The following is a 24,919-nucleotide window of genomic DNA, read 5'->3' on the forward strand; positions in this document are numbered from 1 at the left end:
AACAAGACAAAACACCCATTATCATTGATTCCCCCCGCCCCCCATACTTCACACTCTTCCTATCTGACAACCTCAGTTCTGTTGTTGATATCCACTCTATTATTTTGTTTTTTGTCCATTCCTCTTGATTTTTTTATCCTTATATGAACATATAGGTGAAATCATCCAATATTTGTCTTTCTCCTTCTGGCTTATTTTACTTCACATAATTTCTACAAGTTTCTTTTGCCTGTAAATGGCAAAATTTCATCTTTTGTTAAAATAAGTAACTAGTATTCCATTGTGTATACACATCACATTTTAAAACAACTCAATTACTTACCAGTGGCCACTTGGGTTGTTTCCATATCTTAGCTACTGTAAATAATTCTGCCACAAATATTGTGTTGCATGTAACTCCCAGAGTTAATGAATTCATTTTCTCCAACTAGAGACCCAGAAATGGGGTTGTTGGATCAAATGGTGGTTTAAGTTTTATTATTATTATTATTTTTTTAAGATTTATTTATTTATTTATACAAGCACTGGGTACAGTCAGAAGCGTGGGAGGATGAGAGAATTCACCAGAGCCAAAGTGGGGAGCAGAACAGGCAGATCGACGAAATACACTGCTGAGGGGAGCAGCTGGTGGCAGGAGAGGTCTGTGTGCCACGTGGGACCCTCGCCTGGTGGCCGGGGATCGAACTGGCACTGCAGAGGCTGTGGGCAACCTCACAACCCAGTGCTCAACCACTGTGCCACTGGGGAGGCTCTAAGTTTTATTATTTTAAGGAAGCTCCATACTGTTTTCCAAAATTGTTGCACCAATTACTTTGCCCTCCCCCCAACAGTGTATGAGGTTTACTTTATCTACACACCCTTGTCAATACTCACTAGTCAATACTCACTGTTACTAGTCTTTTTGATCTAAGCCATTCTCACAGATGTGAGAATTATGGTTTACATTTTTATTTCCCTAATAGTGAGTGATAATGAATATTTGTTCATGTGGCTATTAGGCATCTGTATGTCCTCTTTGAAGAATTGTCTGTTCAGATCTTCTGCCCTTTTTTTTTTTTAAATTGGGTTGTTGGTTTTTTTTGTCATTGAGTTGCTTGAGTTTTTCACCTTGGATATTAATCCCTTATTTGCACATATATGATGTGCAAATATATTTACCCTATCGGTAGGTTATCTTTTCATTCTGCTGCTATTTTCTTTCACCATGCAGAAGTTTCTTGATTTGATGTAGTCCAAGTTGTTTATTTTTGTTTCCATTTTCCTTGCTGTTGGAATCAAGCCCCCAAAGTTATCTTTAAGACTGATGTCATGGAATATATTATCTATGTTTTCTTCCATATATTTTGTGATTTCAGGTCTTATATTAGGGTCTTTTGTTCGTTTGAGATTTATTTGTGTGTATGAAGTTAAAGAGTGATCCAGTTGCAGTATTTTGCCTGTAGTTGTCCAGTTTTCCCAGCATTGTTGTTGAGGAACTTCTTCTTTCTCCATTATGTTCATGTCTCCTTTATCATAGATTATTCTGGATTTATGTCTATTTTAATTCCAATGTCAAATTGTTTCTATGACTGTGAATTTTAAATACAGTTTGAAGTAGGGTAATACAATGCCTCCATTTTTCCCCTTTTTTCTTAAGATTACATTAGCTATTTGGGGGTTCTGTGGTTCCTGACACACTTCAGTAATTTTATTCTATTTTACTTAAAAATATCATTGTAAGCTTGATAGGGATTGCATTGTATCTGTATATTGCTTTTGGTAAGATGAGCAATTTGTCTGTATTAGTTCTCCCCATCACAAATACAGGATGTCTTTTCATCTTCTTATGCCTTTATTATATCTTTTAAGAAAAACAATAGTTTAACTTCCTTTGTTAAATTTATTCCTAGGTATTTAGTTTTTACTATTTTAATTATAAAATGTCATCACTTTTCAACCTTTTGGCTAAGATCAAGTGTTTAAAATGTTTTCGGGGACTCCCTTATGGTACAAGGGGTTCAGCACTGCACTATGAAGCAATCTGCAGCCTCTGCAGCACAAGTTTGATCCCTGGCCCGGCAGGTTAGAAACCCACATGGCAAGGAAGACCTTTCCTGTGTCACCCGCTGCTCCCCTCAGCAGTGTATTTCAGTCAATCTGCCTGTTCTGTTCCTCATGCTGTCTCTGGTGAATCCTTTCACCTTCCCCCCTCCCCGATCTCTGGCCTGTGCCCCAGCTCTTGTATGCATAAATAAATAAATCTTAAAAAAAATGTTTTCACATGTCTGTTTGGAACTCTTTGAGCATCTTGGATTTGTATGTCTGTTTCCTTCCCCAAGTTAGGGAAATTCTTGACTATTATTACTTAAATAAAGGGTTCCATCCCCTTTCCCTACTATTTACAATTTTGTTGATTTTAGTATAATTTTAATAGCAAAAGATTGGAAACAACCAGATTGTCTATCAAGAGAGGACCAATAAAATACATTACTTACCTACAGTGGGATAGGTAAAGGAGAGTAAAGTGACCAAGAGAAAATACCTGAGATTACTTCAAAAATTAAATGTAGATTATTGGATTATCAACTTTTATCTTTCTTAAAAGATACATATTGTCCAACTTCAGTGTAATGGATGCATGTTTTCTATTTTGCTATAAAATATAAACTTTGTGTCCCCTTGGTTCTCTAACATCAAAACTAAATGTGTTGGTGTTGCTTCTCCATCTGGTTTTCTTCCATTTTCACCCAGAAAGTTCCCATTTTAAGAGAATGCTTCTTAGCTAATTCTTTACGGCTTTCTGTGGTTGCAAGGTGTTATGGAAAAGTAGTCAATGTTTTATTACTCCTCAGTCAACTTATAGAGTGGTGATTCGTCAAAATTCTTTTGAGGCAAATACCTATGAGAAATTGAGAAGCAATTAATGGAACAGTGTTGAGAAAGATGAGAATTTTCAGAGCCCAAGGCCAGTGGATACATTTGGAACTGGGAGAAAGGAGATAAGGCTATAAGGATACATGTAGGGCATATGGCTATTTTCTTCTCTCCAAATGTTGAATCCTGAGAGTAAACTCTTATTTGGGGGTACCAGTGACATTATCTTATGCTGAATTAATCAAACATCCACAGTGTCCCCCTCTTAGGAATGGTGCTAGAATGAATTTCTCCCAAGTACTACCGCGCCTTCTATGTAGGTTTTAACTGATAGGAATCTGTGATACACTCTAAAATGAAAAGTGGACAGTGTCTTTCTCCTTGTCAAGGAAGGCCTCTAAGTTAAAAGATGTAGTTTTGCTCTAATTTTACCAAACACTTTCACATAATCCCTGAGAGCCCTGATATTTGTGTCCTGGCACATGTTTGTGTGATATGGAAAAAGAAGCAGTCACACACACACATGTACACAATTGCTTGCTGAACAGTAATATTTAATATTTAATGCAAACAGCACGTCATTTGAACATCAAAATAAAGTGTAACCTAACCCTTTAATTTTCTAAGGAGTCATTTTATTTTAACAATATTCCATTGGGGGAGCTTAGTTCACAACATAGACTCTTGATCCTGTAAAAATAGTTTCTGTATTCATTCAACAGGTTTAACAGGATGTGCAAATTAATGATTTTTTAAACTTGTCTTATTTCAATCAGAACCTTCACTTTTAATCAACATTAATTGAACATATTTGGGGCCCAAACAAGGATTAGCAGATAAAGGAGAGATTGCTGTTTATTTAACTGGTCTCTTTGGACAGAAATATTTCCCTTAATTGCTCTTATGGGGAGGGGTCTCAAAATCAGAAACATGGCTCTTTTCCAGCAACCCCAGAAAATGGGTTTACCATACCCTGTTTTGAGAGTGTTTTCTGTCACCGCACTCAGGTTCTACTCAGCCGAGCACCCCGAAATTGGGGGAGGCTCCCCGAATTTCGGGAGTAGGGGAGGAGAAAGTGGCAAATTGGGGAAAGAGGTCGCAGCCTGCGAAGCCCATTTTCAGACCTGAGAAGACTCCAGTTGCAGGAGGGGGAAGGGGCCTTTGCGGCGGACCCGCCAGCTGGAAATTTCCTGCAGCCCCTTGGGAACTGCTTCAAACACAGGGAAATCTGCCCACCAAGTTGCCTCTCCCAAAAGCGCTCCGTTGAGCCCTGCTGCCACGCACGTCCCGCAGGTGTTCAAGTAGAGGATTCAGGTACCCCCTCACCCTGACACCCAACAGGATGGTGCTACCGGTGATTGGCGACAAAGAAGGTCTGGGCTGCTCTTACTCTGGCTGCACTAGACGGGGCGTAAAGAAAAGGGGAGTTCGGGCGCCGCGCGAGGGCAGGGACTTGTGCTTTGGCATTGTTCAGAGGCCCCAGAGCGCCCTTTTCACTCGAAAGGTGCCAGATCCCTCTTCGCTAGGCAGGGCCTGGGGCGGAAGAGTTGGGGTGTGGGTGGTTCCCGGAGGTGACACTGGTGAGGCTTCGGGACCAGCCCACTCCCTCCCTCTCCCCCCGCCTCCCGTCAGGCGGGGGCGGCTAGTGACGGGGTGGGAGCCACCGAAGCAAGATTGCCCGAGGCCCCTCCTGCCTCGGCTGGGAAGCGCCATAAAAGCCCTGTGCGACCCGCTCTCTCCACCCCATCCGCCAGCTCTCACCACTAGGAGAGGCGCGCCCGACAGCAGAGCACTCGCCCGCGCAGCTACGACAGCCCGGTCGCCAGCCACAGTGAGTGCCCTGACCATCTCGGCATGGGGTGGGAGCAAAGGGGGGGTTTACCAGGGAACTTGCCCGGGGATGGATCTTATCCTCTGCAGAGTCCTGGTCCCCAGGAGCGTCGCGCCCCGCTCCCCAAGCTTGCATGCCACCGTCTACTCTTTCTGGACCTCGACGCGCGCTAGCCCCTCTTGGCAGATGTTTTGCACCTTTTATCTGGTCCCGTCTGCTCGTCCAGCCGTTCTCTTTCCGAAGCTCCCGACTGGGCGGTCTCTCTAGGTTAGCTTCTGTCGGGTGTGAAGGGAGAACGCAACTCCCGCCCTAGCGCAGCTGGCAGTCTCCTGGCGGTCGCCTCCTGGAGGGGTGCCTTCAGGCGGCGTCCCCTGAATGGGGAATCCCCAGAACTTGGAAGCCCCCTGCCTAGCCACCTTTCTGGGTTTTTGGGATCCGAACTAAAACTCTTTGACCTGGTGGACAATTCTCTTCCCTCTCCCTCAAATTGCCATCCCGAAGTAATCTCAGCCATCACAGCCGCGCTCCCGCAGCTCGGCAGACCATCAGCAACAGAAGAACTTTTCTCTTCTGACAGGGGTTTGGGGAAATCGGTAGAAAGGAGGTAATTCCTCAGCCCGGTGGGATGAACTTCTAGTTCTGTTTTATAATGTGTTTAAACTGGCGCCGGGACCCCGCGCTCTCTGAGAGCAACTCTGACTCTAAGACTTGGGTTGAAGTTGCCCGGAGTTTCCTGGCAGAACAGAGGGGTTCGGCCAGCGCAGAGGATGCCCTTAGCAGGCTGGGGGGTTCTTGCTAAGCTCCGCTTCCTCCCGCAGGACTGAGTCTTGGGCGGTACGAGGGAGGAGCCGGGAAGACAGAGACAGCAGGTGCGGGACCTTTGTTCTCTGACTCCCCAAACCCCGCTGCGCTGCATCTTTCCTGTTTGCAGATGCTGGGTAGCAAGCGACTGGGGTTCTCCGGACTCACCCTCGCTCTGTCCCTGCTCGTGTGCCTGGGCGCGCTGGCAGAGGCGTACCCCTCCAAGCCGGACAACCCGGGAGAGGACGCACCAGCTGAAGACATGGCCAGATACTATTCGGCACTGCGACACTACATCAACCTCATCACCAGGCAGAGGTGGGTGGGCTCTGCAAGACAGACTCAGGGAGCACCCGGGCAGCACACCCGGAGATCCTGTGCGTCTTAGAGGGCAGGGGCCATTTCTTTTTCTTCATTGTATCTCCTAGCGGGACAACAACGGACACACACCCAGCTCTCAGTAAGTGGGTGGTCACTGAGTGCTTTCCTTCTGCAATAATAGTCATGGTATGGTGAGGCCCAGATTCAGGTTCCCTAGACTGTGTGGCTGTTCATCTCCTCCTACCAATCATCCACTGTCTCTTGTTTTTAGAGTAGTTGGAGACCTGCTTGGAAACCTGTATATAAAGTACCACTTGAAAGGGGTCAGGAGTGCGCCCAGGGAAGTGCTCTACCAAGAAATGCAAATAGGGTACCTAGAAAAAACAAACAAAAACAACCTAGGAAGAAACAGATGGGTTGTCAAAGACAATGCCAGATTTTCCAACCTGCCCAGGGTGAATTCGGTGACAATGTTTAGGAAAACACAAACAGATGAATTTTCATTTCTTCCCTAACTTTTTTTTTTTTTTTGGCAGTCTCAGACATTTACCTGAAAATTCTGTTTCCCATAGAGAGTTAGCAGAAAACAGTTGATTATAAGAGCTTTTTCCTGTTGTATGACCGTTTAGCTCTGAAAAGTAAGTACCCAGTTGGTGATTTAGTAAGGGGAAATTTACAGCTTTACATAGTCACTCTAGGATGAAGCTGGTCATTACATGGAGTCTGAGAAATTGAAAACTTTATTCTGAACCCCTAGAAAGCAAAAAGGAAATGTGTCATGGACTCTCAATATTTAGCAAAAAATCAAATTCAAATTACAAATAATAAAGAATGTAAAATTTGTTCTCAAATTTGATTCTAAATTTTAGCTCTAAATCATTCAATATTTTCTTTTAATTACTGAAATCCAATGACTTCAATAGGCTATAAAGGATGAGTCCTTTGAAAGAATTAAACTTATTTAAAATGCTTAAATTATAATTTGTGAAGTATTGTTTTTACCATATTTTTATTGTCTCCTCTAAGTGGGGAGTATTTCTATTTTTAAATTTACCTGTTTCATCTAAAAGCTATTTCATCCTAAAATGCTTTGTGAAAGTCCCAATTTATATAGAATCAGAAATGCATGAAAATGCCAGAAATTAATAGAATTAGTTTAGTGAAAAGCAGACTTCTCAAAAATAGACTGACTTCTCAAAAAGTTAATTGCTTCAAGTTCTGCTTATGTTACAAACAGAATGGCAAAAAGAACTTGTATAGGTAAAAGAAAATATTATTTAGGGAAAATTTGGTTATTTTGTTTGTTAGAGTATACAGTAGAGCTTTTGTGAAGAGCATTGCTATAAAGCTTTTTAACAGAGCTTTAGCATTTCAGAATGTTTTTCATGGCATTTCTTCATTCAATCTTTACCTCAAAACTTCAAAGTGAGTATTATGATCTTCACTGTACAGAATATGAAGCTAAGAACATAAAAGTTTTTTCTTTCTAGAGATGATGAGATTAAAACATACCCTCTGATTTTCCTTGGATGTTGCTACCACCATGAACAGTCAGTATGTTCTTTAATATCATTGATGAGAAAAATGAGTCTGAGTTTCAATGGGAAGAGATTTGGGTTAAATAGTAATGAACTGGTCTTGAAGCAGTAAGTTCCTTCTTAGAAAACATCAGAAGCTTATAATCTGCAGCCATCATCTCCATACCCATTGCCTTTCCATCATACCGACCCATCTATACACACGTATGCATTTTTGAAAATTAGTATTTTGGCATGAATGATGTCATGGTATCATTCTCTTTCCTCCCTTCTACTCAATCACAGTTTTACCATTATATATCCCTGGTTCATTGCTCATAAGTGGTATTGTTTATTCTAGAGCATGGATCTACCACATTTTGCTTATTCAGTGCTCTAGATCTCAACTGGAAATGACTTTCTGCTCCCTAGGGCATTTGGCAATGTCTAGAGTCATTATTTGGTTGTCATAATTGGAGGTGTGTTCTACTGGCACCTAATGGGTAGAGGCCAGGGATGCTGCTAAACATCCTGCAATGCCTATGACAGCCCCAACAACAATAAAGAATTATCCAGCCCAAAATGTCAGTAGTGCCAAGTCTCAGGATCATTGTTTCTCCATCCTGTTTGCACATTGGAATCACCTGGGGAGGTTTTACCTACAAAGATGCTGAGCACCACCTCTGGAGAATTAAAGAGCCTCTGGAACTAGGTCTGAACTTTCTAGTGATTTTAAAAATTCCCCCAGTGTGCAGCCAGGTTTGAGGCTTTTTTCCCTGGAGACTCTGTCTTTGATATATAAAGCATTGTAGAGAAGAAGGATAATCCAGAATTAACTAGAGAAAGAATAACAGTGAACAATGTTGTTCTGGTACTATTTCATGACAGGGTAAATCCTGTGATTATAGATTTAGGTTCTTTTCTGGTAAACTGGAGGAAATCTTTGCCAGTTCTTTCATTCACGGGAGCATGAGGAAGACAAATGTGTTAAGCTTGCTCAAGATTTTTAAGGTTAGTTAAATCAACTGATGGACAGAATAAGTAGCAGCAGTCTACAGTCTGATATCATAACTCCAGGAAACATTTGGAGAAATTTTTCAAATGATGGAGGTGGTGAAGTTGTTTTGGTTTTGCTTCCCTTGAATTCCAACAATGGGCAATAATAGGAAATCTTTCCCAGAAGGTAGGTTTAATTGTCCTTGATAGGCAATTAGAGTGCAACCTCTGTCACCTTTGTTCCACTGTTTTACCTGTTATCTAATCAATCCATGCCAGGCTAAATTTTCATTTGTGAACAAAGCAGCCGCTGGTGCCCAATGTCTTTTCTGAGAAAGGGTAAAGTAGCCTCTTCAGAAAATAAAATTTTGTATAGATTTGTCAACTCCTTTTTGTGGGAAGTTTCCGGGGGAGGGGGAGAGAGAGAGAGAGAGAGAGAGAGAGAGAGAGAGAGAGAGAGAAGGAAGAAGGGAGGAGAGAGGGAAATGTTGGTGTATTCAGTCACCTGGAGCAAGTGACATATAGTCCTGGCAGATAATCATAACTTTACATTAATTTGTTGTCTTATCCATATCCTGCCACAGGAGAAAAAAGACCAAGAACATTCTCATTAACTAGTAGGATTTATAGAGCAGATTCAAATCACAATGAGAGAAGGCTGGTTTTGGTACTAAAATAAATATGGGAAATATAGAAATCAGGATCTGTTGGTAGCTGTAAGAATGGGTACATTTCAACAGCAGTAACTTGCACTTGTGTATGGCTTTGTCACTTTCAAAGCATTCCGACTCACACTGGGTTTTCACAAAGACTCTGCTTTAAGCATGAGTTATTTTAACAAATGAGGAAATGGAAATTCAAAGACAGGAGCAGGTCTAGAACTCTAGTCTGATTTTATTTTTCTAGGGCTGTTTCTCAAATATAATTTGTTTAGATTTAAACTGCTGTATAACATCAAAAGTAAACCCAATTAACTAATTCTGGCAATGTGTAGACTTATACTTTGATGTATTTTTATTACCTGTCACCTAGCTATAAAATTATATATGCATACATATTGCTTATGGTAGTATATGAAAGTCAAGAATTTGACAGAAATTTTGGTTGGGTTTAAATATTCTGCTAAGTTTTTTAAGTATTTAAGCACATTTTAATGTATATATATATATATTTAATTTGAAATTATATTGATGTTTCTGAAAATTTGTGTTCATACACTGGATTACATATTAGCAGATGATCAACTGAACATTATGTTTAGATTTAGTATCCAAAATGAGAGGCTGTCTTCTTTACTTCCAAAGGTTATTATGGTTATTATAAGCTTGCTTTAAAGGATTTTTCTTTCCTTTTTTTTTTTTAGATATGGAAAACGATCTAGCCCTGAGACCCTGATTTCAGACCTCTTGATGAGAGAAAGCACAGAAAATGTTCCCAGAACTAGGTATGAAAGGACTGGGGCCATTGTTGCAGAACTAAGGGGCCCTGGGGAGGAGGTCAGAGAGCGCTGCCTCCCTGCCTGGGAAGGGGCTGGAATGGGTCTTTTCCAAACAAAGTAGGATTGGGGCAGAAGTGAGCTTGGGAAATAAGACAAGAAATGGCTTTCTTTTCACATATTTATTTGCAAAATTCTAAATTTCAGTGGGGCAATATTTTCTAGTCATATTATCCAGCTAGAAATTTTTTAATACTTGTAATTTTTACCTCAGAAATTAGTCTGTAGAAAACTTATAACTGTTAGAATTGAGGGAGTGAAGAATGAGTCCCCCTTTCTATACTAATATGACCAGCCATCATCTTTGGTTGGGGTAATCTTTAGTTTTTGCACATTCATGTGCAGTATCTGGATATCCTAGGAAATGCCCCTCAGGGATCCCCTCTAGTCTTCCTTCTTTTGCATGAAACTCTAGAAAAATCATTGGGTGGACATATTTTAGCTCAGCTGATGTCACATGGTAATTTATTGCATTCAGTGACTGAGGATTGAATGATAAGTTGTTCTTAGGGGTTTATCAGTAGCCTTGGGGCTTTCTTGGAGGGAGTCTCAGGAGGGAGTCTCATGGGTGGAAGTGCCTGCTATTATCTAGATGTCACACATTGGGCTAGGATTCTCCAATGCCTCTAGACAGGAAAACTGCTGAAAAGAACCTGGTCCTCCCTGATTTTGTAACTCCCTGGGTCTTCTGCCCCTTGCTTCCTGCCTCTACCCCAGTTGAATTCACATGGCACATGGTGCATCCATTTCTGTGGTAGCTTGTCTGCCTTCAACCCAGAGTTCTACACAATCAAGAACCAAGTTCCCCAGAAGAGGTCACTAGAACACTTGCTCAGTGAGTGTGACTGGAGTCTCACTCTTCATTGAGGTTCTTAGAGAGCAAACTAGAAGACCAGCTCAGCCATCCACCTTCCCTCTGGCACTACCTCACTTCTCTCCAAAAAAGGAGGAAGTGTGCAAGTCTAGACTAAGATAGGCTTTCTCCGAGAAAACAACATTTAGATGGGACAAAATTCCAATGCTCATGTCTCTGGAATTGCCAGCCTAGAGTTAAAGGGAAAATGCAAGGGAAGCAGGTAGAAAATTCATAAAAGTTGTTTTTTATTTCTTTTTAATTTTCTTCCAGCTTACTGAGGTAATAAGTGTTGTTTTTAAGTACTAATCATCAATACTTTTTAAAATCTCATTGTAAAAAGTTTAAGATAAACTAGATCAACTTGGGGTTGGAAAAAGAACCATCCAGTCCTACTTATAGCTTGCTGCTGCTTTTCATTTTGTGGCCCAAAATTGCACAGTTGGTGCATGAGATAAAGCTAATTGCACTGTGATTGGCAGCTTCAGTCATGGGCAGTTAGGAGACAAAACTTGAAAGCCTTGAGGTGCCTATGAATACCATTTTCTTTGAAAGCTTTCTGTGTAGGCTAATAAATAGCATCTTACTACATAAAAAGCTATGCAGGACGACAAAGGGAGCATATTCAGAGTTCAGTAACAATAACACTCTTGTTACAGTTTTGTGTGATTCCTGTAGTTTTGATCTCCAGAAATGTTGCAGAGTTCTTTGGCTTCTTTGATAAATGTAGCCTTTTAAATACCCCCTACCCCCAAGATTTGCCTGAGACTCCCCTTAACACAAGTGAAAGCTACTCAATTGGGTTTTTGCATGTTACACCCCGTCTCCACTCTGATATTCTACAAGGCCTCCTGTTTAGAATGCCTACAGCAGTCTTTCCACAATTTCCGATCATCTTTCAGTTCAAAATGGAATGTTTCCTCTTGCAATCCTCCTAAGAAGTTGGGAAACTTCTTACATTATTTGCTTCTTCTGTTTGACAGGCTGGAAGACCCTTCTATGTGGTGATGGGAAATGAAACTTGCTCTCCTGTCTTTGCCTATTTTTCCACCCGTATTTCATCCATTAAAACTAAAATCTGCCTGTCCTCCCAATGCATGCAGCCACTCTGCTCAACCATGCAGTTTCCCTGTGTCATTGCATCTATGTGTGTTTAAATAAAGTACCATGCATTCAAAGGTGTATGTTCCTTAATGAAAAATCTATTGTTGCAATTGTGAGAACAATTTTAATTTATTCCATTAAATCACAATCTTCCTCAATTAGCAAATTCAAGGTTTCTTCTACCAATATTAAAGCAGTGACTGCAGAAGAAGATAAAGAGATACAATGACTTATAATGTGTGTGTGTGCGCGTGTGTATGTGTTTAACAATTAAAGCACAGTTAAGTTCTCACTTAACGTCATTGATAAATTCTTGGAAACTGACTTAAAGCTAGATGACTAATAAGAAAGCATGTCCATAATAAAGTTATTATGCTCAATGACTTGTTTTAAAGTCAAAAGGGATTTCTCTTTTCTCATCAATGTTATAAGGAGAGGACATTGAACAAAAAGTTGTACTTTGAGAACTTGTCATATTTGGAAACTTTGAATAGGAGAAAACTAATTTTGAAAATGTTGCCAAACTTTGCCCCATTCACAGGGAATCCTTGATATCTTTATTAGCCTATTCTGTTAGCAGAAAGTAGTGCTGTCTAACAGAATGTTCTACAAAATGTCCTGTGTCTAATACAGTAGCCACTAGTCACGTGTGGTTTTTAAACACTTGAATAAAGATAGTGCAAATAAGGAGCTGAATTTTAAATGTTATTGAATTTTAATTTAAATAACCAGATATTTTTACTATCTTATCAGACAACTCTGATACACACGTGAATGCAAACACCCTTAGGTTACTACTCATAATTAGATTCAGAAATGGAAATATACTGAGTGCTATGTTTACCTTTTCATACAACATAAGGCATGTTAATTAATTTAGCTAAAAGTTATTAACCCCCCCATTCACTTACCTATTTACATATGCTTAGTTTAAAATTAATGACATCAGATTCTTATATGTAATTTCTAAATCAAAGAAAGTAGGTATTAGCTCATATTTGTGTTTTGAACCTCACGGAAAAATATGTACAAGTACAAAACCCCATATACATCATGACTAGGTAATCTTATAGCATATAATGAAATAGTCTATTATAAAGAATTCTGTTTCTTCAGCCAGTGATGTTAAATATGCTACAACACATAATTTATGTTAATGAATTTAAGATGAAATTATTCTGTTTCCTAAAATTCTCCTTATTTTTGTTTATTTTTTGTGCTTTGCACTGAATGCCATTTTGTAAAACATTTTTTTTAATCTTAGAAGGTTGAGTCAGTCACAGTTTATTATCATACAATGTCAACATTGTTAACCCAGTATATTTGGAAATTTTCCTCCTTAAAATTAGCATTATGCAAAGACAATTGGCTCAAAGATCCACTTGGCACCACAGATATGCTGAATATTCATCACCATATCCAGAACTCTAGGTGGTATAGAGCAGAATAAGTAGGAATAATGTACAGAAACCACTCAAATATAATCCAGGACTTTAATTTTAAACAAAGTTTAAATCTCTTACCTAACTAAACCTAAATACCTGAAAGGCTAAACATTAACAAGTTTACATTTTACTTAATAATCTAAGTCTTCTTCACCTCATCTTATTAGAAAAGAAATGAGCCTTCACACCATGTGAGTTCTGTGGTCCTGACTCAGTGGCTTCAAATTCAGTAAACTTCTGCATTATCACTCAAGAACTGGGGATAAGAAGTCCTGCCCAACTTTCATATAAGTCTACACAGGATCAAAATCCAAGTTAAGAGAAGGGTAAAAGTAAGTAATAGGAAGTGAATAGGAATAAAGTTTTTGATGATTTCTTTGTTGGATTATTAATTCCTTAGTATACACAATGTGTCCCTCTAAATCCATATGTCAAAATCTTAATCTCCAATGTGATGTAGAAAGTGGGGCCATTGGGAGGTGATTGTATCTTGAGGGTAGAGCTCTGATGAGTGATATTAATGCCCTTACATGAGGAACCCCAAAGGGTCCTTTGCATTATATGAGGAAACAGTGAGTAGTTAATCATCTATGAACCAGGAAGCAGACCCTCAGCAGACACCAAATCTGCTGACACCTTGATCTTGGACTTTCCAACTGGGAATTTTGACCAATAGATTTCTATCGTTTATAAAGCATTCAGTCTTCATGGAAATTTTTTTTAAAGATTTATTTTTATTTACGCATACAAGAGGTGGGGAGTAGGCCAGAGGTGGGGGTTTGGGGAAATGAGAGGATTCACCAGAAACAGAGTGGGGGGTGCAGAACAGGCAGATCTACTGAAATACACTGCTGAGGGGAGCAGAAGGGTGAGGCAGGAGAGGTCTGCTGCACCATGTGGGTTGGCTCCCTGGGCGGTGTTCAAACTCATGCTGCAATGGCTGCCAACAGCTTCATAGTGCTGAGACTTAACCCCTTGCACTACCGGGGAGGCCCCTCCATGGAAATTTGTTATAGCATACTGGGTGCACTAAAACATCCCTCATAAACAAGAATTCAGTTTGAGCGATACAATAATGGTAAATTTGAAAACTGCAAAACTACTTTCCAAGTATTTCGCAAACATTTCCAGTCTGTTGACTCTCCCTGGAGGTTTAAAGGCACAAATCACCTACCTATCATTGCAAATAATAATTCTCATTAGAGTTGCAGCAAGAACATTTCAATCTTCATTAATGAAATGCCTATGAACAACATAATCATTATCAAATAAGTCTATAAACATTAAGCTCTTTAATCTCAGCTTTATTCTACATTCTAACAGGTAATAATTGCATCAGTTTGGGTTTTTTTTTCCAGATGCAATGATGTTATTTTGATCCTTACAATGCCCGTGGGGCACACTTCCAAACCCACTTACCTGTATAGCCACATGGATAAGAATAGCCATTCTGCCATATGTAGCAGCAGATGGAAGAGGAAAGTGGCACTCAAGAATGCATGTTACCTTCTGACAGCATCCCTGTGCCCATTACAATGAGGTCTGTGAACCACCCAGAATGGCAGCTCCCCTCCCATGCCAAGGGAGATTGAAACAGTGACCAGAGAAAGGGCCAGGATCCTCTATGGGTCAAGGCTAAACTTGGGCCCTTTAAATTCCTTATGCTACTCTTCCCCATCCTATGGGCAGAGGTATCTCCTCCCTCCCCAGCAAGAAGTGGCACATGGTATTACATGAGCCACGAAAAAGCATCGACTCCTGGCTAGGGAAAGTGAAGGAGCAGCACAAACTTCCTGAGTTGCAAGTGCTTGGGCTGAGGTTTGAGGGGTGAACATCGATTGCCAGATGAAGAACACGAGCTAGGAAGTTACAGACATAGAGATGTGAAAGAGTAATACATCTTCTGAATTCTTTTAAATTAATCTGGATTCCTATACTTTTAATTTGACCATGCACTAAGCTTGAACCATTGGGTTACTCTTCTAAAGGGAAAAATCCCCTTTGGGATGAAAGCCATCCTCAGCTCGTTTTTCCCACATTCTGCCTTTGTTTTATTTGTTTATTTCTATCTAATCTGATCTGCTCTTTCTACAGTCTTAGCTCCAGGGGAAAACTGGGCCCTTTGACACTAACATTATTCTTCATTCAGTCAAATCAGGACTGTACTTCTTAGCCAGATATCTCTTAACTATGATCTTACGGACAAACTTTTAAGTTCAGAGAGTAAATGTGGCAGGGTTTGTTCCAATCCCTAATTCAGGAAGGAGGGAACTAACTCTCTATTTTGCAATTTTTAGCTTCCTTAGTATTTCCAGCCTCCTTCCCCTGCCTAGAAAAGGGTGAGGACAGAGAAGCAGATATAAAAGGAAGGAAAAATCAGCACCGGTTTGGCACTTCACACCATGGTACAGGACTTCCTCTGGGTGAAGTAAAAATGAACAATGTGCCAGCCCAAAGCCAGGCTCACTTGCAGAGTCTATGGCCACACTGAAGACAGGGAAGTGAATATTATGACAGTTAATTGTCCCTTCTTTCTTCCTAATATGTGTTATGATTTTATGGCTACTTTTTACAAGGTATACACAGAAAATGTTTTTCCTCTTCCATTAAGAATATTGGACTCAGTTATGATGCCATTAGAACTAAACATATACCTTTTTCTATCATCATAAAGGAAAAGAACCTTTAGGATGAGACATTTCAGTAGAATATTCTTTTATTGTGCTTTGTCTGTAGGAAGATTATGAGAGTGTCATGACTAAGTGATTGTCTTTTCTTCTGCCTATTAGAAAAATTAGCCCAGTGTGAAATCACATAGAATCTTTCTCTTTTTTTCAAATCAGAGTGGAATAACTATTAATTGTATGTGTCATCCAGGCTTATTTTTTAATAGGCTAAGCAATAGCTACCAATTTAAAATCATTCTAATGCTACAGGATTGAAACACTTTGCATTTATGGGAATGGAGTAATTGTATGTGATGATACCTGCCTGTTACTTGACAGATAGTAAGTGCTCAGTGAGGGCCAGTGCAGTGACCATGCACTAAGCCTGAACCATTGGGTTACTCTTCTGAAGGGAAAAATTCCCTTTGATATGAAAGCCATCCTCAGCTCAGCTCGTGGTGACAACTGAGAATGACCCCCCAGGAGCCAGAACAAGAGCAGTATTTGCTGCACAATCTCAAAGGAGTTTGTTTGATCCTTTCAGGAGGCACAGGTGCCATTTATATAGGGCCTTAGCAAAAGTATAGAAGTTTATTTAACCATTGCTTCTTTAGCTCTCAGAGTTATTGGTTGAATAAACTATACTTCCCCATTATGTCAGAAGTTTGAGTCATCTTGGATTACCATTACTATCATAAAAAGCTTTTTTTTTCAACCTCAAATATTGAGGAACCAAGATTCTCAGAAATGTCTTTAGAGTCACTAATAATTTTTCCCTGGCTTTGAGTTTAATATTACTTTTGGAGTTCTTGCACATTGCTGCCACTCACATTGCTAAATACATTATAATATTAACTCTTATAGTATGTCATATTAGCATATTGAACATTTTACTAGTGTACTGACTCTAATTCAGGATCATCTTACAACTCTTTGATTGCCAGCAAGTTATTTTGATATTAAAATTTAGAAAGGATTTGAATCTTTAAAAACTATTTTATATACAAGACACAGATTCCTTTGATTCCCAGTGTGTTAATTTCAGGATTCTTCATTTTCCCAGAAGTTTTCAACTCAAATTATTCAGTGTATTTATTTGAAATTTACCTCAACTCATTAATTTGATGACTTCACTGTAGCATTATGAAGCAATCTAACACTAAAATGAAAGCCTTTCAGTAGAATATAAAATTCATATTTTACCTTTTATTCTCACACTGAGTAACTCCTTTCTGTTGGAGCATTATCAACTAGAGAGAACAGCATCATTCAAATGATTTTCAATTAAAGGTTGCCTGGAATAATTTGAATTTTATTTATTATAATAAGTATATCTTTTCTATCACAGCTAATTTTTTTTAAATCATAGTGATCTTTTAAATTAACTATTTTGTGAATTTAAATGCAAGAATAAGCAATGTGGGCAGAACTTATTTAATATGGTCATTCTTCCTAACTGAATTATTGACCAAGTTAAAATGGATTCAACTGATCTCTGATGAGTTTCTGGAGTCCCAAGGATGTTATCAATTCCTAAAACTTTCATTGAGTAGTCTCTCTGTAACAGATATTATGCTAGGTGCTAAGACTGATATAAGACAAGTGTGACAGTTTCTCTGCTCTTAAAGACCTAACAATTTATGAAGGAGATAGACACATAGTTAAGTGACTGTAATACAAGACAGATCATGATTGAGGTTGAAATAGAAGCATAAAGTGATTGCTATGGGAGAATAGGAGAGGCTGAAATCTTTTCCATAGTGTGCATAGGGAGTGGAGTGACATTTAAATTGAAGCTTGGTGAATGACAGATGTTCAATAGGCTGTTCTTTGCTTTTGTGGGCCTCAAGATCATTATTAACCATATTATATTGCTATAAAGAAGGCTGTGCAGATGCCTAAGCAACTTCCAATTGGGATTCTGAAGTGGCGATTGTCTATCCATCTTGAAATATCTGTTGTCATCTCAGAATGAACATATAGTGCTTGAGTTGATACACATCGGAGATGGGATGCGAGAATAAAGACCATGGAGGGGATATGATGGCATTTGTTCCTTTTTCTTTATTGCTGAATTTTGATAATTTAACAGTGATATGTCTTGGTGTAGGTCTTTGTGCATTTAGGAACTTGGGTGTTCTAACAGCTTCCTGTGTTTCTATAGCTAGTTCTTTTCTTACATTTGGGAAGTTCTCAGCTATTATTTCCTTGATTAAGTTCTCTGTTCCCTTCCCTCTCCTTGTGTTTCCTCTTTTAATTGAGTCTGACAATTCTCATCGGGTTTCTTCATTTTTTTCTAAATATTATTTCTCGCTCCTCTTCCATTGTAGTCATTGCTAGAATTTGATCTTCAATTTTGTTTATTCTCTCTTTTGTGTTATTGAGGTGATTGCTATGCTTTCCATGGAAATTTTTGTTTATTTCATTTTTGTTTATTTTTTGTTTCTCAAATCCAGTATCTCTGTCTGGAATTTTTTATAGTGTCAATCTCTGGTGTGGAACTCCTTTTGCCCCTGCATTTTCTTTCTTATTTCATCCATGTTTTATTCTGTGTCAGAGTGAATTTGATGTAACTCATTAATTTTCTTCATAATAGTTGTTTTAAATTCAGTATATTAGATTCTTCTCGTGTCATTAGATTGATTTATGAAGCTTTTATCTTTTTTATACATCACAGGACTTAGCCTTTTATGGCATTTGCTTGGTTTTACTGGTAGACGACACTGTGGCTCCAGTTTTGGAGCTGTTTTGTTTTTCAGGACCGTGGGTCTATGGGAAGAGAGGTTGTAATATGTCAGGGACATCGATCACAGTCCTGGAGGGGATGGTCAACATTATTGTAAAATCCTTTGCAGTAGCCTCTCCTCTTGGGACCAGACCTATTCCCAATCTGAGCACAAAGTCCATGGCCCCATATTCTTCCTCTAGGTCCAGATGCAGGTATCTGCTACCAGCAGAAGCTTTCTCTGAAGACAGACTTGCCTGGATTCCCAAGGAAAAGTATTTGGGGATGGGCTGGGACTCAGCCTGCCAGACTATGTGTGTAAAAATCTCTGCTGTGAAAATGAGGAAATGATCTTGATGAGAAATACAAGTATACAAGGCTGAAAGTAAATGTTCTAAGCATAGTATAGGCTGTATTGAGTTTTCTTATTTATATATATTTTACATCGTTGTTCATTTTTAAACAATGTTTGCTTCCCCCCACCGTCCTCAGATGTAATCCCCATAGAATTTCCTTCCCCAATGCACCCGTGCACCATCACCATGGTCCCCTGTGCTTCTCCCTCCCTCCCTCTGATCCCTCTCCCTCCTCCTCCCCTGAAGGGTATCTCTGGTTTATAATTGTCTGTTTTTGTTTTGTTGTGTTGTGTTTTATATTGCTATTATTTTTACCCCTGATGCCTTATTTGGTTCCCCTATATTCCTGCTATAAGTGAAATCATCTTCTCTGCCTATCAGATAGAGACTTTAGAATGGTGAAGGAGTTGTATTGGATTTTAAATGGCAAAGTATAACAGAGAGAAGACAGTTCTCTACTCTCCCATGCACAGACCCCAGAATAACCTCAGCACCTAGTGCACAGGTGACTCTCAGAGATCAAGTGCTGTGTCTAACAGTATAATAGGAGAAATTGGCACTTGGCAGAGCAGGGTTCTCATGACGGTCTCCAGCACTTGTGACTGGCTCAGGTAGACCAATTTTGGGGTATTGACATGTTTGGATGACCAATTATTCTGTTTTTTCCCCAGGACTTTTCCAGGTTTAATACTAAAACTGCTATATCCTGGAAAATGCTTCAGCCACCAGTCAGCATTCACACACCTGAATTTAAATGTTCAACAGAATGCTGTTTTCTAATTGACCTGTCATACACTATTCTCTTTGGATAATTGTAAAAGGTAATTTAAAAATATTCCCATGATAGAGAAACTTCAGCTGTGAAGACATTAAGAATGTCTTATAATTTCTAGACTAGCCATTTTCATATTCTAACATAAATACGTTGGTTCTGTGAATGCATAAATATTTAATTTCATGGATAATTAACTCTTTATGAGAAAAAAGATTTCAACTTAGAATCCTAAATAGCTATTTTACTTCTAGAATCAAAAGTTTTATAGCTTTTGTTTTTGTGGTTAAAAGTAGGGTATGAAAGAGCCAACATTTGGTGAAAAACTAGTGTAAACCTAGTTTAATTCTTTTAGTCCTCATTCACACTATGAGATGCAAATATTACTGCAATTTGCAGATGAAGAAACTGAGGCACAGAGCTATTAAATGAAACAAGGGGACAATGTTGGTAAGTGGTGGAGGTGGATCTCCAACCCAGGCCACCAAGCCATGTTCTTTATGTTATACCTTTTGACTGATGGGAATTTTAGTCCTTGAGTTTCAGTAGGATTGTAACCCATTGTTTCCTTATGTGTCATCACTAAGAGCATAGGGACAAGTGGACAAGTGCTAAGATAGACTTTGACATCAGAAAAACTTGATTCTTTCATTATTATGCAATCACCCCCCTATATTTCCCTTTATTTAGGCATTTTGCCTAAAAATCTGGTATGTCTAATTTTAATACAGCTGCACTAGCTTTTAAAAATTTATATTTACCTATCTTCTTTCATCCTTTTGCCTTTAAAATTTTTGAACCATTAAGTTGTAGTTGTATTTCTTATAACAAAATAGTTATTTTTAAAATGTAAATAGTCATATCTTTTAAACATCAAGTTAGACTATTTACATTTGTTATGATTAGTGATGCATTTTGATCTGTATCTACCATCTTATTCTGTCTGGTTACCATTTATTTTCTTTACTTCTTTTTTCAGTTTTTTTGGTCTCTATGGAATAAACCAAGCTTCCTTGTTTTTTTTTTCTTCTACTAGTTTGTATATTAAATTTTCTATCCTTCCCTAAACAAAGTAAGGCTATTCAATGAGTTCAACTTCAATAAGTCTCTCTAGTCATTTTGTTTGTCCTCCCAAGCTATATACTATTATTTCTGGTTTTTCATATTATTAATGGCTGTTTATATTTACCCATGTTTACCAATTTTTGTTTACTGCAGTTATTTTTAACTATACCATCTTTCTGGGTTCAATTTCCTTCTTCCTGAAATACGCTTTCAGTAGTTCTTTTAATTAAGGTACTGAAATAATAAACTCTTAGACAGTCTTTTTCCAAAAATATCTTTATTTCACCTTTATTCTTGAATGGCACTTTAGTGGGATATTGTGTTTATATCCTAGTTATTTTCTGTCAACACTCAGGCTAGTATTCTATTGACTCTCAGCCTAGTTAAATTTACTCTTTTCTTTTTAGTTTCCCTTTCATTTCTGGAACCTAGATAATTCTGTTCCCTTTTTGTGAACTGTTTTGCATCTTTAAAATTACATATTTTATTCAGCAGTTCTAGTTTATTTGCATCATTTTAGTACTTAATTTTTACTGAACTGGATCTACAGTTGCCAGTTCTCTACTCATTGTTATAAATGATGTATGCACAGAATGGCAGTCATCCCTTTGCATATATATGAGAGAGTTATGCAAATATGTTCAGACTAGTGTATTCAGAAGGCTGCCATCAAAGAGAAAGGAAGATGCATATAAATTTACACCACAGTTAGTCAAGAGAATTAGCTTCTATAGAAGAAGTGTGGGTTTTTTTAAAAAAAGAAGTTTGGGATAAAGGAAAAAGAATACGTAAATTGGAGTTGTATTTTTCTCCATCCTTACTACCTGGAGCAAGTCACAATCTCTCTTTCTTAGTTTCAGTTTCTGAAGAGATGAATAATATCAACCTTGCATAGCTGTTAGAATTAAATGGAGGAATGTATAAAATACTTGGCAAAATACTATCTAGTTAGTGCTCAATAACTTGTGTCTTACTTCCTTTACCAAGACAGAATAGATGTACATGTTTTCATGTATGTAATTAGCGATGGTTTGACAAAAGGATTTCAGGAGGTAATTGAGATTTGTAACCAGTCTGGCCTGCAAATCTGGAGTATAAGGATCTATTATAATTGAGAAAGAAGTCACTAAAGATAATAGACCCAGACCTGTCCCTGATCACAGCACCCAGTGCGTTGAAAATTGACAGCCTCTGAGTCTCAGGGTCCTCTCTAAAAGGGTTGACTGTCAATATTTTTGGAAGATCTGAAATGGGATCATTGCTTTAAACTCCTGTTGGATATGATCTTATCAAAGAGTAATGAGTTCTTTGTAGAAACCCATGTATAATTGTGGAATGGTTCCACTAAGTTAGTCTTTATTCCTGCCACATTTCAGTTGTTAATGGATGGAGGGAATCAGTAAATGAAAAAGACAGTTACTTCCCTCTTCCTTCCTTCACACTGACAAAATCTAAGTCAGTATTCCACAAAGATCAAGAGTTGGAAAAGGCTTTGGAGATCATTGATTTGTTGGGAATTGTTCCGTCGTGTTCCTGGTATCAGTTCCTAGCAGACCTGGTTGGTGGAGTTTCATGACAATGTGATGAATAGTAATTATATCCAAGGAGTGCAATGAAGTATTTTTTGGAGGACTGCTTATTCGGCAGAATTTAAAATGATCTCTTGCATTGTTAATATGTACTTTCCAAGATTGGAATTCATCGTGATGTTAAAGTGGCCTGCTTTTCTTATCCATTGTAAAAGGTGAGGGTAGGAGAGGAAGTTTTCTTTATTTTATTGGTAGTCTACTGAAACTAAATTTACTTGGAAGTTATCTTTCCCTTTGATAGTGAAGGGAGTTAAACTTGTCAACTGAATACAATTCAATCTCCTCTGCCTTGTTTTAGGAAGACAATCAATTTAATAACTGAACTCATTTGTACTCTTTTTCTGCTGCAAAGGTTTCCCTTCCTTTGGCTAAAATATAATCAAAGTGCAAGGAGAAGATTGGTGTAGACGTAACAACTCTTGGTCCAAGTACCATTCCTCTTTGAGGACTTTTCCTTGCCCCTAAAAAAGATGTAATTCATTTACATTGGTGGCAGGGGAGTAGCAGCCTCTCCCCTCACTTTATACACCTTTTGGGGCTGGAATAACTTGTGATCTATTTTCTCAGCATGGTCCCCACATAGTGGGCCCCCTCTGACTGTCACTTTGCTGCTGATCCACTGAGTCTTCATTGGAAAGCCACTCAAAGGCAGCTTGAATGGCCTGCTTCCACCACTCTGCTCGGACAATTCACTTGTCACCTTAGCATATAGGTTAAGCCATCACCCTCAACTGCCTTCCCTGAGGTCCAAGAATTTCTAAATCCCTTCCTTGCTATATTGAGCACACAGAGAAGCTCAGGAGATTGTCTTAGCCCTTGATCCCTAAATATTCTTTTTACCACTTTTCTTCTATTTCTGGACACCTGTCATTGAGAGGGACATCTTATCAATGCCTCACTCTTTAGGGGATTTCTATGTTCTCCTATAATGCTGAGTTAATCCATAAAAGCAGCAGAGTCTGAACCCACCTCATCTATATTTTGCTCTCTCCTGAATAAGGGCTTCTACTTGCCCTTCATTTCTGATGTACTATGTACTATGTACTATGTCATAATCCCCCTCCCATTTTTCCTACCTTCTTTGTCCTGGGAAGTACTCACGCTCTCCTTCCTTTGAGTCATAAGCAGCATTGATGACAGAAGGGGCTACACTGACTGAATGGATTGCTGAGAAGAGAAATGCTTCACAAAGTATTTCAATGATATTATCCTTGTCATACATTCAAGGATCAGCCAAAAGGAAAACATATAATGGCAACTGTATGTACAGAAAAGCTGGTTGCCAGATTACCTGATGGTGAGCTCAGTTTCTGCCATGCAACTCGTATGTGCCAGGGGAATCTGGTGGCCAGCGGTGTGAGGTCCACCATGGCAGTGCATTCTTGCCATTGCCCTTGGACCATCTCCAATCATAAGTTCCTCTATTAACTCAAAACCACTATCTCACTGAGATATCTGTGTTATTGTTCCCCCTAGTCACTTTGCAAAGTGAAATATCAATTCAATTTTCTCACTTAGGAGATGAGGTGGTAGAATTTGGTGGAAGAGCCTTTCTGAAATATCTTCCTTATTTACCTGTTCCATATTCCAACACAATATGACCCTAAAATGCAGATAATATGTAACTGGATGGGTGTAAAAGGCTCATTCTTCCTGATTGTTGAGCATTGATAGTTTGGTGTGAAAGAGTTTGAGTTCTTTGCCCAGGGACAGACAGCTGAGAGCAGTTTTTAATGGAAATAAGTAGTGAGAGATAAGTAGGACACAGGTCCTTCCCAAGGAGGGACATTCTTGATTGGAGAGTGTGGACCTTAAAGTGTAGCAACAGAAGGTAGGCATGGAGCCTGGACAGAGGGGTATCGGATGGAGCTGAGAAGAGAGAACTGAGGAGAGGGACAGAGGAGGATGTTAGAGACAAACCAGGCTCAATGCTTCCCATGGTCATGGCCAGCCCTGGACTGAGGCTCTGGATGCCTCACATCTTTAAGTTCCTGCCTCTCATAAGACTCCAGCAAGTTGATATTGTGGAAGTACTTTGTAAACACTGAAGCAACCATTTAAATGATAGTAACAGCTTTCACTGTTATTATTTTTGAAGACCACATGAATAATTTTACAATACATTTTTTGACTCATTGCAAAATGTCTGTAATCTGTAAACTTTTTTCAGATACTATATGTAAAAAAGTGGCCAGGGTGAGTGATGAGATGCTAGTACGTTTACTATATAAGTTTCTCTTTTAAAATTTGTTTTGAATACCTTTTTCTCTTTTATTTGAAAAATACATTTTGGAATGTTGGTAAAAGCATAATTCTTTTTTTTTTTAAAGATTTATTTATTTATTTACACAAGCACTGGGTACAGTCAGAAGCGTGGGAGGGTGAGAGAATTCACCAGAGCCAGAGTGGAGAACAGAACAGGCAGACTGATGAAGTGCACTGCTGAGGGGAGCAGCAGGCGCTGCAGGAGAGGTCTGTCATTCCATGTGGGACCCTCGCCGGTGGCCAGGGATCGAACTGGTGCTGCAGA

General features: G+C 39.0%; 1 protein-coding gene across 1 annotated transcript; it reads left to right on the forward strand.

Moving 5' to 3' along the window:
* The first annotated feature begins 4,513 nt into the window (after positions 1–4,513).
* NPY (neuropeptide Y) lies at positions 4,514–11,840 on the forward strand. The gene is made up of 4 exons (XM_037509267.2): positions 4,514–4,684; positions 5,616–5,803; positions 9,683–9,763; positions 11,651–11,840. The coding sequence occupies exons 2-4, from the start codon at positions 5,616–5,618 to the stop codon at positions 11,673–11,675; spliced, it is 294 nt and encodes a 97-aa protein (XP_037365164.1). The 5' UTR covers positions 4,514–4,684; the 3' UTR covers positions 11,676–11,840.
* Positions 11,841–24,919: the final 13,079 nt, after the last annotated feature.

The sequence above is a fragment of the Talpa occidentalis genome, unplaced genomic scaffold (genome assembly GCF_014898055.3).
Source record: "Talpa occidentalis isolate TD23 unplaced genomic scaffold, MPIMG_talOcc4v2.1, whole genome shotgun sequence".
In the NCBI taxonomy this organism is placed as follows: domain Eukaryota; kingdom Metazoa; phylum Chordata; class Mammalia; order Eulipotyphla; family Talpidae; genus Talpa; species Talpa occidentalis.

Coding starts and splice junctions, on each gene's coding strand:
- NPY (XM_037509267.2), top strand. CDS start 5,616: ATGCTGGGTAGCAAGCGACTGGGGTTCTCCGGACTCACCCTCGCTCTG. Junction 5,804..9,682: donor AACCTCATCACCAGGCAGAG/GTGGGTGGGCTC, acceptor TTTTTTTTTTAG/ATATGGAAAACGATCTAGCC. Junction 9,764..11,650: donor GAAAATGTTCCCAGAACTAG/GTATGAAAGGAC, acceptor TCTGTTTGACAG/GCTGGAAGACCCTTCTATGT.